The 14776-nt window shown below is 44.1% G+C and overlaps 1 protein-coding gene across 1 annotated transcript; it reads right to left on the minus strand.

Annotated features, from left to right (window-relative positions):
• Positions 1 to 2335: 2335 nt before the first annotated feature.
• Positions 2336 to 14318, minus strand: RPLP1 (ribosomal protein lateral stalk subunit P1). The gene is made up of 4 exons (XM_085604852.1): positions 14101 to 14318; positions 11049 to 11123; positions 9382 to 9490; positions 2336 to 2465 (listed from the first exon to the last, which is right to left on the minus strand). The coding sequence occupies exons 1-4, from the start codon at positions 14170 to 14172 to the stop codon at positions 2383 to 2385; spliced, it is 339 nt and encodes a 112-aa protein (XP_085460978.1). The 5' UTR covers positions 14173 to 14318; the 3' UTR covers positions 2336 to 2382.
• Positions 14319 to 14776: the final 458 nt, after the last annotated feature.

Consider the following 14776-nt stretch of genomic DNA (forward strand, 5'->3'; position numbering starts at 1 on the left):
TTAGGCCTATTTCCCATCTCCCCTATCTGGGCAAGATCCTGGAAAGGCACGTCACCTGCTTTTCCACCTACATCGAGGAGAACCAACTGTTGGCTTCCCCATCAAGCGGGCTTTCGCCCGGGCCACTGTACGGAGTCGGTGGTCCTCGCAGTTCTTGATGAGCTGAAATCTAAAGCCGATTCCTCCCTTCAAGCTTTGGTTCTCCTCGATCTGTCCGCTGCGTTTGACACGGTTGACCATTCCATCCTTCTCGACCGTGTCAGTGCAGCGGGCATCCGGGGCTCCGCTTTCTCCTGGCTCGCGTCCTTTCTTAGGGGACGTTCTCAAGCGGTTCATCTCTCCGGTTTCTCTGCCCCCACTTCTCTGGTTTCCTGTGGGGTCCCTCAAGGTTCCTCTCTCCCCTCTTTTCAATCTTTATATCTATCCTCTCATCACTTCTCAACCTGGGGGGGGGGGGGGGGGGGGGTCTCTGTGTATAATTATGCAGATGACCTCCAGCTCATCTTTGATCTTTCCTCTTTGTCCCTTTCTAAATTTCGCTCCACCCTGGTCTTCATTTCTGAGTGGATGAGTTTAAATCTTAAACTCAACCCGGACAAGACTGAGTTGGTCCCGACGGGCGGTTTATCTAGTCCTTCGTCTTCTGCCTTCTGGCCCCCTACCTTTGGTCCCTCTCCTGCACCTGTTTCTTCTGTTAGAACCTTGGTATTAGGGTTAGCCATGACCCCTCCATGTACGCCCAAGTTAGCTAAGTCGTATCTTCCTGCTTTTTATCTCTTCGGCTTATCCGAAAGATTACTCGCTTTTTCTCTTCCGACGCCCTCAAAATCATCATGGCCCTGGTCACTTCCCGTCTTGACTATGGGAACAGCCTGTATGTGGGCTTACCAGCCTATGAAATACATCGCCTACAAGCTATTCAGAATCAGGCTGCCCGTCTCATCCTTCACCTGCCCAAAACCAATCATATCACTCCCCGTACTCAAGTCCCTTCACTGGCTCCCCGTTCATCAGAGATCCCTCTTTAAATTGGGAGGTTTAGTTTTCTGGGCTCATGCCCGCTCTGCCCCGGCCTTTATCATTCTCTCATTTCCTCTCACATCCCTACCCGCACTCTTTGTTCCTCCACTTTGGCCCTCCTCAATGTCCCCAGTTTCCCTAAGTCCATAATGGGAGGTACCAGATTCTCTGTCCTGGCCCCCCGTTTCTGGAATAGTCTCCCACTGTCTATGCGTTCTATCCCTATCTATTCCCATTTCCGTAAAGCGCTGAAAACCCTTCTGTTTTCTCAGGATTACTCCTGCTAAATCCCTGGGCTTTTTCTGTGACTGATGGCCAGAGCTCTCAGCGCCAGGAAGCCGCTTGGCCACAGTGCGCTTTATTAAATTCTTTTTTCATTCATTCAAGTGTTGCATGCATCTGGCACATGTTGAATTGGAAAGATTTCCAAGTGATGTAGAAGGTAATACAACTCGTTTGGCGCACCTTGTGATAGCAACATTGTTTAACCACATATTCATGTGGCTGTTTGGATTATTGGATTCGGACAAGTAGAGAACCCAGGAAGTGACTGCGTGGTGATCTGTACACTGGGGATCCAATACTGGAAGCTTTTTAAATGAGTAAATATAGGGTTTAGTAGGTAGCTTGCCTAAGAGCAATGGTGTATTTGAAAGGGTATGCAAGTGAAATTTTAGACTTTGAGCAGTTAAAATGACAAGTTTTAAAAAGTATGGGTCAGGTATACTAACAAATTACAAAAGGTGGGTTGCAGCCCCGCAGAATATAGTAATGTAGCAGAATCTGGGCTTGTAGAATAGAAGCGGACAGAAAACAGGATTCGATTTGCTGGAGGGGAAAACAGTTGTAGCATGCAAAATTGTCAAACCGCCTCATCCAGGCAGTTACCAAAGAATATAGAATATGTGGGGGTGAATTACCAAAATTAGATCTCACCCCCGAAGTCATACTACTGTAAGAAGACATCAGGTTTGTAGGTGCGGATTAAAATCAATACTCCAAATGCGCTTTGGTTAAATTGGATAACCTTTAGGTACTAGACTGAGTTCAGACCCCCCCCCCCCCCCCCCCCCCTCGCATAATCCCACATCTTCTCCAAGCATCCAGTTTCAGAACCTTAATAAGCACAAGGGCATGCTTGCTAGATGACCCCCCCAATTACTGAAAACTCAAGATTTTGAAGTCCGACGCTTTTTTCTATATCACTTCAACTTTACAACTTGTATAAACGGCTCATTCAGCTCCTAATCAAGCAATTCTATATATATACACACACACACACCCTCCTTAAATAAAAGCCAAATCATGAATGGCCTTTGTTTTTTTTTTTTTTACTTTATTAAAAGTCTGATTAATGTCCATTTAGTCAAAAAGACCAAAGCCCATGTCATCATCAGATTCTTCAGACTCTTCCTTCTTTTCCTCCTCTTTCTTCTTTTCCTCAGCTGAAAGGGAAGAGGACATTAGTTAAGACTTGTGGCAACAAGAGCATAATTTAGAAAATCTACTTATGAGGCAAGTCTGCAATGTGAACAGCATATTACTCTGCTTAAAGCACAATCCCAAGGGTATCTGAAGCCAAAGCAGTAAAAAGGTGGAAGGTGAAAGAAAGACTACTACTGGTCAACAGCACCTTTCATACATTGAACAAAAATGTTCATTTAACCAGTATTTCAGTATAGAGTGGTCCCTGAAAAATGCCATTTTTTTGTTGTATTAAAAAAAAAAAAAGAAAAAAAAACACGAACTTGGCCCAAATAGAAAATATCAAAATATCACTATATTTACCAGCATGCATAGCAAACATGAGAACAGCAACAGGCTATGTTTCCAGCTGACACCCAGAACAAAAAGTATATTCTAAACAAGCATTGGCATAGCCAATAGGCCTCGCCTTTGGGACCTTATAAGTGTTTAGCCATGCAACAGTTGAAGTTGTTGCACCAAGGATATTGTGCTGGATAACTAAACACTCATAAGGTCCCAAAGGCGAGACCTATTGGCTATGCCAATGCTGGTTTCACTAGGGAGCAGCATTGTTTACAGGCTAAAGTTCAAAGCTTTGGAACGTTCGATTTGGGTCCTAATTTTGGTTCTTGTACTTAAAAGGGATTCTGCGTCAATTACTATCGCTCTCTGCCTACAATTGTAAATATGTGTAACTTAAAAGTATAAAATTAAACATGCTGTGGGTGGAGTTTTGTTTGAGGTTCTTGCAAACTTCTACATCTTCATTAGTGTAATCCAGTCAGTCGCATCTGAACCCCATGTACAATAAAAATTGTTCTGTAAAGTTGTCTGCAGCTCCTGTGGGCTAAGCCTGACCTGTACCAAATTTCCAAAAATAAATAAGGTAGGAAAACAGCCAAGTACATATTTAAATACAAAAATAGATCACTGCATTGTGAAAACTCTTGAACAGCCTAAGGCCGACTGACAAAAGCATGTATGAGTCCGCAAAGTAGCACAGCTGGAGGACTCGTTAACATACGTTTACACGCCCTTGTGAATGGGTCCTGAAATGTCCAAAGCCCTGTTAGTAAAAGAGCAAAGAGGGCGCGGTCCTATGTATCTACAATCATTTTAGATGAAATTTCCAAAGTTGCTCCTATTTTAATTGCTCGAGGGCCTATTCACAAAAGCATGAGAGTGTTAAAGAGTCCTATATTCACAATTCCAGAATGCCTCGGTCAATATGCCTCCACATGTTTGATATTGCAATGACTGGTGAATCAAAATGGTTGCCTATATTAACTCTAAATCTCTTGAGTTACTGCGTGAGGTTCAGAGAACACCTCGGAAACATGAGGCAACCATTGGCCTCTGTCTCCAAGCGCAGCTGTCGAGCACTAACTCAAAGCTATTCAGAGCCAAAAGCATCCCCCCCCCAAGACACTCCACATACAGACCCCAAGAGCTCAGCTCTGAGCAGCACAACTGTTCATGAGACGGCCCCTGGATTACTACAGTAGAGGAAAGCGTTAAAATGTTGGCACCACCAATAGCTATCTTGTCAATTTTGGTATAGCGTGGTTGAACTTTATTGGCAAATTATTGCATACGTATGGCTAGATAGGTTGTGGGGGTTAATATATTCTTCACATTTTCTGCACCCCCCCAAACACATCTATGGTTATACCTCATTCCACAATCCGTACAGAGGTTAGCATGGCACATTGGGCTATTTTTGTGAGCATGGAATCCTGGGGGGCATTATGAGAGAGATAAGAAAGGGAGGTGTCAGAAGTGGAGATTTAAATGTTCTGACATATTGGACAGGTGGGAGTGAAGTGGCCCCGCGCTGTGATTTTACTACTGTGTTAAAAACACGATCCCCGCTAGAAATACAGAGATGCGCCTGATCATATGTTCCCGCCCCTGATATTTCTTTTTTCCTCGCTTCCAATAGGCACTGGAAGTTGGGGTGCGGGGATGCTGGCACCCCCCAAAAATTAACATGCGTGAGGTCCTAAAGTGACTAAGCATTAAAGATTACAATTATTTTGTTTTGATCTTGCCACATTTGCTGTTCGTTCAAAGTCAGACGTCAAATGGCAGTCTAGTCTCCTAACAAATTGTTACTTATTCTTTTAACATGGAGACTGGGGTTTCTTTTCTTTCTCTGACTACGAAGTGTGGGGATTTTGTACAGTGAACTAAGTGAGAGTCTTGCTGGTGTGAATTAAAATACTGTAGGATGTCATTTTATTCTAACACACAACACAATTTAAATACCTATAAATGAACTGCACGAATATTTCAAAATAAAGTTAGAAAAGCACAAAAAAAGTTGTTTCTAATTCTGAACTATGATGGAAACAAAGATTTTAACAGAATGAAAACGAATCAAGACACCTTACTTGAAGGACAAATAACAAACATTTGCTGAAGCCCAATTTTCACACATTATCTTTTTGCACAGTATAGTTTTATCAGTAAAACTTGTGTCTGAGCAAATTTAGTGTTCACTTCAATGGAAAATGTGCTGTCTAAGCGACAGCGTGCTACCATCGGTGCCTAATTTGAGCCAGTGGTTTGCCCTGCTCGGCACCGGCACTTAATTGCCTAAACCTGCACTTATGACAGCTGCCATATGGTGGCGCTGCTTGTGCAATTTAAAGATAAGCAGAACAACATGTTTGTTAATTCAAAATACATTAACAACTAATACCTGCCACCTCAGCCATTCTTAAAGTGTTGGCGGCCTCGAACAGTCTGAATTGCGACACTTTAGTGTGATAGTTAGTAAGTACAGTGGCAATGTGTGGTGCAATCTGCAGTGGCCTCCCGACGACGACTCCGGCACGTGTTTTGTTTTACAAATTAAGCCCCATTCTTTAGAATATATTTGTGACAGTGTGCTCCACAAATGCAACACCAGTTATATACTCCGCCTTCACCGTTCTCTTGCTGAATGGGCGTGGCTCACTTGTGACACTTGGTTCTTTGTCTTATGCTAGGAGTTTTCAGCATCAGTGATTGCAACATTGATGGCAGCACCCCCATTCTAAAATTTCTTCCAGCACTAGTGGTCACAAGCTGGACTGGCATGGGTTTTAAGGGGGTGCAAAAAGAGCAGAAGGAGGGATATGTCTGTAGAACAGAAATGCTGAGCAACACATGGCGTTTGTATCAAGCAGTGAGTGAGCCAAAGTAGCCTGGCAGCTTGCACCACAGAGATCAATGTGTGGCTAGAGTGGTAACTTCAGGGCAGTTCAGGAGAAGTGGCAAGGGGGAGGCTACAGGGCATCAAGGGGCACATCTGTCATATGCTGCCCAGTTCTGAGGTCCTCAGAGGAGATGTAATAAAATGTGGACTGCTGAGATGATCCCCAGCGACCACGTAAAGGCAAAGCAAATGTGTTCCTCGAAGCATGCCCACAATGGCGGTGTCTATTCTCCATTTTGTGGGAGGTGGTAGGCGGGAAGACACACCACCAGCAGTGAGAACAAGACTGTAGGCAGGAGTGAATGGGGACTCACGGGTAAAGGTGCAGAGAGGGCACATCATTTTATTCTAACTGGGAGATTTGAGGGCAGCCGACCAATGGTTAGAGAACAAGAAGTGCCACTGAGAGGCTGCAGGGTTGGGGGGGGCGAGCTAGATTCAGGGTGGTAGTACTGAATTGGACTTTGGACAGGTGTGAGAAAAGGAGGTACCACCAGTGGATAATTTATAAAACAAAATAAGTGCCGGCGCTCTTGTCAGGAGGCAGCTTTCACCAGCCCATTTCTCCGGTTAGCGCCGCCTAAAACAGGGCTAACTACTAGCCATGAAAGTGGGAAGAGGATGTGGTGTAATGGCCAGAACTGCCGACTTCAGAAATGGGGAACCAGGTTCAAGTCTTAGCGTGTGCTCAACATCCCGTGATTCTGGACAAATCACTTAATCTCCCTGTGCCTTCCATAAATGAACGTGCCCGTAACTGGTGCTCATGAAAAGCGCTGGTGTGGATTATTAAGTGCTGAGCACTGGAAACCATCGGCTGAAATTAAACACTGGGTACCACTGAGAGGCAGTGAGAGTGTCAGGTGCTGGCACAGAATATGCACAATTTCAGTAATGGTAGAAGAGAGGAGACTGCTCACCCAGGCTAAGCAGAAGTAAAGGGCACTGAAGGTTGGCAGCTGGTGCAGTCGCCACTACTGACAGGAAGAGGTGGGGCAAAGCCTGAGGCAGTTCCCCTCACACAGGACACAGTTGGGCAGAGTTGAGGCAGCCTGCCGTTCAGCATAGGTCACTGGTCAGTGAATGAGACTGTGCTGTCAGAAGCAGGGATGGTAGTCCTAAGAGTGTGTTGTCTTTTAGTGCAGACGGGGGGTGAGTGAGTGACTTGCAATTGGTGTTAATTAGTTTAGTGCTTGTATGGTCAGGAGTCAGTAACGTCGGGTGTTTTGTAAACTGGTCTCAGATTTCAAAAGTGAGGTCAGCGGAGGGAAAAGTCGTCCTTACATAATGAAAGTTGCGCCGTGAGTGTGCACAGATTTACAGGTCTGTAACTATTCCCAGCAGAAAGGCGCATTTTATGGCACCCCTGGAGCAGTGGCCTCTGAAAGCACATTGATAGACATTCTCACGAAACACTGAAAAAAAAAAAAAACAGCGAAGACCTTAAGAAACATAAGACATAAAAGCGCCGAGACACGGCAAAAGTGAAAGCAGGGGTGCGCGCGCTGCATTCGAAGTAGTTAAAGTGATCGGAGACGCGATCAAGCGAGCAGAAAGGAAACTGATGCCGAGTGCGAGAGAAAAAGCTGTTGAGATAAATATGCTCTCACTTTGATTTGGAACAAAGCGCTTCCCGGCTTCGACAAGAATAAGAAGCGCTAAATAAATGCAATACCACAGGTAGATTAACCCCTTGGGTGCCAGGCCTTTTCCCCCTCATGTGCCTGGCGCTTCCCATAGTGGGTGGGTTTCGTGACGAGATAGTCTCGTCATGGAGCACAGTCGCGCTGTGCCCATGCCGAGACTCTCGTCATGGGCACAGAAGAGGTTAAATTGAAAAAGTGGTGCTGATGTCTACTGGCGAATAATGCAGAATCTATAAACAAGAACCCCCCGTACCCCGGCTCTGTTAATATAGTGGTAAAATTTAGAAGAGGGGCCTGTGTTGGGTGGGTGGGTTGGGTCGGGTGTCTCAGATTTGAAAAGTGAGGTCAGCGGCGGGAAAAGTCGTCCTTACATAATGAAAGTTGCGCCGTGAGTGTGCACAGATTTACAGGTCTGTAACTATTCCCAGCAGAAAGGCGAATTTTATGGCACCCCTGGAGCAGTGGCCTCTCTGAAAGCCCATTGATAGACATTCTCACGAAACACCGTAAAAAAAAAAACCGGCGAAGACCTTAAGAAACACAAGACATAAAAGCGCTGAGACACGGCAAAAGTGAAAGCAGGGGTGCGCGTGCTGCATTTGAAGTAGTTAAAGGAAACTGATTAGAAGGGAGGGGGTAGTGTGAAAACAGCGGGGAGAGAAGGGAGGGTGTAATAAAAAACAAAGGAGCCAAAGCTATAGAGAAGGGAGGGGGGGGGGGGGAATGGGAGCAGCTGTGCAGGTGCATGTGATCGTGCACTCAAGGTTTAGGCCAGCCAAAAAGACTGTGGGTAGCACTTCGAAAATCCCACATACAAAATGTATCTTCGAGCCTTTGGCTCAGCGAGACCTACAACACATTGAGGTGAGCAGAGCGAAATCATGCAATTCCAGAGCCCGACTCATACTGAAAAAGGATGTTGCCACACTTTAAGAGTCCCCTGGATTTCTAAACTGGTTAGAGATTAACTCAGTGTGTCAACAACCAGTTGAGTTCAGAAACGGCAGTGTCGTTTAACTTAAGTGCCCAATGGCTCACAACAGATTTTGTCAAGGAGAGTGGCCCAATGTAGTACTTTGAACTTGAACTGTAATTGGTTGGCGTCTGGTATGCTGCTGTGTGAAGATCTTTATTGGGGTTGACGAGGACTTGAGGCCTCCCATCAATGAATGAGGACACTAGGCCTGGACAAAGTTCACAGAAGGGAGAAAGTATCGATTTTGTACATTAATAGAAGTTTAAGAATGTTGTACGTGCCTATTTGTGGATGCGATCCTTGAACAGAGGAGTCAATATGAAAGAGTAGGGTTGCTGTTCATAACCTTTGGGATTCTGTGAACCTCTACTTAAATCACTACTGCAAAATGTGGACACAGCGAAGTTAACAATCTATGTTTCTAGGACTAACCGCGAACAGTACACAAATTACGAAATTTTGTTCAAACAAATTTAAGTTTTTAATGGGACTTGAGCTTTTCAGAATAGACTTGTTCTTCGAAATGGCAATTTGCTAGCGGCTAGCAAACTGCCTTTTTGCTATAATAAAAAAAAATGCTTTCAGTGCACACCAGTGCTTCAACTGAGGCCACCAATTGTCCCTACAGATTGTTTGAAAGGTTACAGCTCCCCCCCCCCCCCCCCCAAAACCAAGATGTTACTAACTCATTTAATTCCAATTTCAAATGCCTTCACTTTCACAAAGCATGTTAAGATGTTAATGTTGGCTTGAGTATTCTGTCTGCCAACTTTAAATTGTATAAGCAATTGAACACCATGAGTTGAGCTTGCACACTCCCATTGGTCCACAGACAAAGAATCACTGGCCTGGCGATTTAGTGAACTATGAAGGAAAGCTTGGAAGAAAACAGCAACTCCAGGTTGTTGACCCACAGGCATTTGACAAGACAACATAACCAAATGCATTACTATGATCTATTTAAAATATTTAATTTTGCAACCTCAAAAGAAATAGTCGTGTCTGCCAGGATTTGAATTTGCAACAAAATTCAACTAGGTAATGTTCTGAAGGGGGAAAAAAATACTTACCAGGAGCAGCAGCAGTTGTTGCAGCAGCTGTAGCGCCGGCTGCCGGGGCACCTCCACCACCAGCTCCTACATTGCAGATCAGGCTTCCGATGTCAATGTTAGCAAGAGCCTGAGGAAAGGAAAGATTTCACCATCAACAGCACAAACATGGCCAACATCCATTAAGGTTTGCATCGAAACAGACAAAATCTCAAGTCAATTAACTCCAATCTTGTTACCAATTGCGTCTATCACATTAAAAAATAAGTGTCTGCATAATTGTTGACTGTATAGCTTCTGCCGTGGGTGGCGGGGGGAAACCTCTAGTTCATTGCATTTAGTGCTTCATTTAACACAATGACCCTGTCAATTCAGCAAAGTTCTAGTCTCCCCTCAACAGTACCCTTCTCTGGTGCCCCTGAATAAGCTTGACTTTGCAGTGTCTACAGTTAAAAGTTAGCACTGCCTTCAAAGCACTATTGGAAACTGAAATTCTTGCATTAGAGTGAAGTCCCTCCATTTGAAGGGATGCAACTAATATTTAAGAGTGCAGGGCAGTCCTCTTTTAGTGCTCCCAAACACAGTATGACAAAAGTTCCAGTCTTGCCGGGCTAGCACAGAGTACTTGCTAAGACTCATTAGGAATTGATTTTGCACTATATGCATGAACCATTAATTCCATACCAACCAAGCATATTGCGGTCTATTAAAATAGATCTGTTTGTCTTAAGCTTTTATCTATTCATGAACCCAGCTCGATGTAGGCTTAAATTAACTCCTACATGGACCCCTTTTAACCAAAGATTTCATGTCTGCCTATAGGCTTAGAAAGGCAAAATCTTCAAGTCGCAATCATTTTCCTGTGAAGAGTGTTCCTTCTGTTTGCGAACCTGCCATCCCACAGCATAAGAGGCAGGCTGTCTGAAAAGGACTTGTTCTGGCACACGGAGTGACGGGTTTCCTGCACGGAAAAGCAAGATACTCCAAAACCAGCAGTGTGCAAATTTATAGGGATACATGCAAAAGGCATAGTACATGTCCACGTCTCGAGCTTACATAACCTGTTGCAGCTGCAATACTAGGTCACAAACCTTGAGAAATGTAGGGCCAGCTATAAAAATAGCCACACAAGATTAAAACCGTACCAAAAAAAAAAAACCTATTCAACCCACTTAATTTTAACAATTAATCACGTGGGTGTGAGTTTTGTTAAGCAATTTACTATACGAAGTCTTCCAACAGGCCACTGAAATACTATACTTTAAATGCCCACGTCTCTTATGTAGAAGGCCCCCCATGCAATTGTTAACCTGGCTGGTGTACTCCGTTATTAAAAAAGAAAAATGGTTTGTAATTAACGCATTGAAGCAAGGGCGTCAATTTAGCATTAAGCAGAAATTTGAAAATACCAGTAAGTGGCTAAAATTCATAAAAGTGAGATTAAACTATCTGGCATGGTAATCACTCTAGTACTCGGTTGATGATGATTCAAAGATCAGATTGTACACCCGATCTTAACTTCTTAATCAGCAGGACTGCCTACAGATAGAACCAACAACATTGTAATAAAATACGAGTGTCTGTCACAGACGTGTTCCCTGCCTAGGGCCCAATGCCAACATTTTAATAGGCAAATGAAATGTACATGTATAAATTCTAAACTTTCACTAAACTGGACAGATAGTTACCTTTGCAAAGAGACCAGGCCAGAAAGGTTCCACCGACACTCCTGCCGCCTTAATTAAGGCATTGATTTTGTCCTCCTAAAATAAAGAATCATTGAAACGGCGTTAAAGTTAATTTTAAATAGCAGTGGGGCGATGAAGTCCAGCACAATAGTTGATTTGCACGGTCCATGCAAACCCATCGGGGGAAAACATTACCATGAAAACTATACCCATAAACTTTTAAAAGGGAGGGCCACAAGGCCTAAAATAAAGGGAGGGGACTAACCGGTATGCAAGTGAAAGAAATCATGAATCGTGCCATCACAGAGCATGATGTCACGATGCGTGACATTGCATGTGACCAAGGAAGTGACAGCAGATATTAAGGACTTCACATTATTATCAGGTATATCACGAGTACATTTAAGCGCATTATGGGATAAAAATAAAAAAATTAGCGTCTAGGTTGTGCCAAAAAGTGCCACAATCCCGACAAAATATGGGCCTCAACTAATGTTTTTTAAAACCCTGCCAGAAAGAAATTTGCAACAAGGATAAGCAAGGTAGTATAGGTTATGCTTAATTGGTTGCAAAGTCTACATTTTGAAATATTTGATGGGGCTAAGGCATCTACTGCAAAAGTGCCCACTAAAACTCAGAGAATAGTAATGGTGAAAGAACTCTTGAGATTAACGCATTTGTTGGAGGGTTCAGTGAAGTTCCAGATTTGAATCAAAGTAGTACAAGGTTGATGTGTCTCCTGCAAAGCACATCACATGCAGATGACAGATTTGTATTTTATATATAGCAAAGTGGGTTACTGCTTTTAACAGAGTCTTTTGTTTCATGCATTTCATATATTGTCATCCTTGTACATAGCACAAGGACTCCTACACCTTGTAACCCTGTCTCATGTAACTCATCCTGTACATTGATTTGCACATGATTTATTGTCAATGTTTAATGTATGTTCCGTAAAGAGCTTTGACACCCTGCATTGGTTTGCTGTAGCACTAGAATAGAAACTGAGGGGCAGATTTACAAGAAAGTGACGCATCTGTAGAGATGCGTCACTTTCCCTGCACCAACATGCCAAATCCTTGCGTGACCATGGATGCGCCGTATTTACAATACGGCGCACCATGGTGCAAGGATTGACAGATGCGTCAGAAATTCTGACGCATCTGTTGACAGAAGAGTCAGAAATTCTGACCCATCTGTTGACAGAAGAGTCAGAAATTCTGACCCATCTGTTGACAGAAGAGTCAGAAATTCTGACCCATCTGTTGACAGAAGAGTCAGAAATTCTGACCCATCTGTTGACAGAAGAGTCACATCGCTAGAGTCGTGTCACAAGCACGACGCAACTCCAGCAATGCTCAGGGGCGCCCAATGCTCAGCATGCTGCGTCACTCCTTACGCCTGCTTTAAGCAGGTGCAGGGTTTTGACTCATCATGGACGTAAAAGTGACTCAGTGAAATCTTGTAGATTTCACTTCATCACTTTTACGGGACTTCCTGCGACGGGACGCCCACCCTGCATACAACCTGACCCAGGTTTAATGTGGCGCAGGGCTTTACAACGTGACGCATCTCCCCTAGATGCATCACGTAAATAGGCCGCAAACTTTACACTGCAGCTGCGTTACAAAAGTGACGCAACAACGGTGCAAAAGTGGTGGAAGGGGCTTGTAAATCTGCCCCAAAATAGGATTTTATATGTGGCTATAATTCTGAAAGTGCAATCAAACAGGACAGCCTGCTTCTCAGACTTGATCTGAGGGTGTCTGACTGTCAGAAAGTGTCGGCCTGTAACATGGATTCCTTAATCTCACAGATGGCCAATACGGTGGGTTATGCATATCAGTCCGGTGGTGGGGAGGGGGTGTTAGAAGGTTAAACGGAGTTTACATTATTTCCTTGTTCACGCATGTTAGTCCACATCATTAAAGTACAATAACCACAAAAATAACAGCGAAACTCTAATTAAGTGGCATGATTGAATATTATGCAGTTCAACGACAGTTAAATTAAGGGTGTTTAATTTTAAATATGGCACCTACACTAATAAGAATTATCGTACTAAATTACATAGGAATATTTCAAGTTGTATGGCTCAGAATGTAAACGATATTACCACCAACAAATTTCACACGTGTTCAATCACTAACAGAAGGCTTATAATATGCAGCGTACAACCTGTAGGGCAAGTGCTTCATCATAGCTAGTAGACGCTAGACAATAGGTGAAGTGAAAATAGTTCAGCCTGCCCCTCCCACCCCCAAAATAAGGGGGCATCCTTATTTAACACAATTAATGGTGCCCACAGCATTATTTTCAATAAAGCATAAGAGTGACTCGCCCCTGAACATAAAAGCATCCCTAATCTTACATACAACTCAACGATGCAACAATATTTTAGTCCGAGCAATTTCAATAAAAGCGAAAATAGCTTCAGGCCAGTCTTAAAGCAAAGCGCAGATTAACCTTGTACTGCCTGTGTTTGAATGCCGGTCTTTTGAGCAATAGCCGTGTTGTCCGACAACTTGAAACTCCATCTCGTAGGTCTTAAACAGAAGCGCCGCACAAACGTTTCAATAGGGTTGGCTGTCACACAATAGCACTGGTAACGATGGAAATATGAACAGATTAGTACAATCTGCAGATGTAACACGTAGATTGTACACCACAACATAGAAGCCTTGAGTAACATCTAGCACAACCTGAAGCATCGAGTCTTCAAACTCCACGGGTACCTCTGAATAAGATACCGACTCCATGTATTTTTTTCTTTGTATTTCGGGACCTGAAGTCCTACCAATTCAGAGGACTTTTGGTTGGATAAGAGAACACGACAGCGTCCAGCTCGAAAGGGGCAAAAGGACCCGCTAGCATCAAGAAAAGCCCATAAAGACAGCACTTTCGCGCCTTTACATACTTAAAATCAGTCCGAGGGCCAACCACTCGGAAACGGATTTCCCCCCCTTTAGGGTAAGAATTCTGCAGAGAAACTACGAAGTGAGAGCCAAACGTGAGCGCCGCCATGTTGTACACTGCAGTTCCCGGTGCTCACCGTGACGGGCACGTCGTCGTCGTGGAGGATAAGAGCAGCGTAAATACAAGACAGCTCGGATACTGAGGCCATGGCGTCAAAGTCTGGGTCGCTCTGGGGGGCGGATGTGTGGATTAGAGGGTGCTAGTCGCCGGATTGAAGTACGCTCCAAAACGGCCTTAGCTTCCGAAGAAGAACCGAGCACCTTGTAATCCGTACAGGAAAGAGGATGTAGATGGGCGGGCGTAAGCTATATATACCGCATAGAGCTGACAATCAAATGACGAAATGAACGGAAATAGCCGGAAATTACCGAGGCTCAAACAACATGTGCGTATATAGAGATAGAAGAAGGACTTCATCAAGTCATCCTACTGACAGTACATGCACTGGCGTAACGAAACTTGAGGGGAGGGTGGGGGGCCTGCAAAGTACACGGAGGGGACCCCCTCCCTACGAACCGAGTCAGGGGAGCTCAGACCAGGGGCTCCCGCCCGTGCACAGAGGGGTCCCTGGAGATAGCCCCCTCGCACCGCCGGGGCTGATGTTACTCCACTGAGTACCTGTATGTAATACGGAAGAGCTTTTTTTATGTTAAAGATACGTTTTCGCCCCCGTACATAGACCCGATATAAGGAAAAACAAAATACTTGCTTTCACTGCCGCTTTTATTACAAATTACTTTAGTTTTTGCTAT

This window comes from Triturus cristatus, chromosome 5_1, assembly GCF_964204655.1.
Source record: "Triturus cristatus chromosome 5_1, aTriCri1.1, whole genome shotgun sequence".
NCBI lineage: Eukaryota > Metazoa > Chordata > Amphibia > Caudata > Salamandridae > Triturus > Triturus cristatus.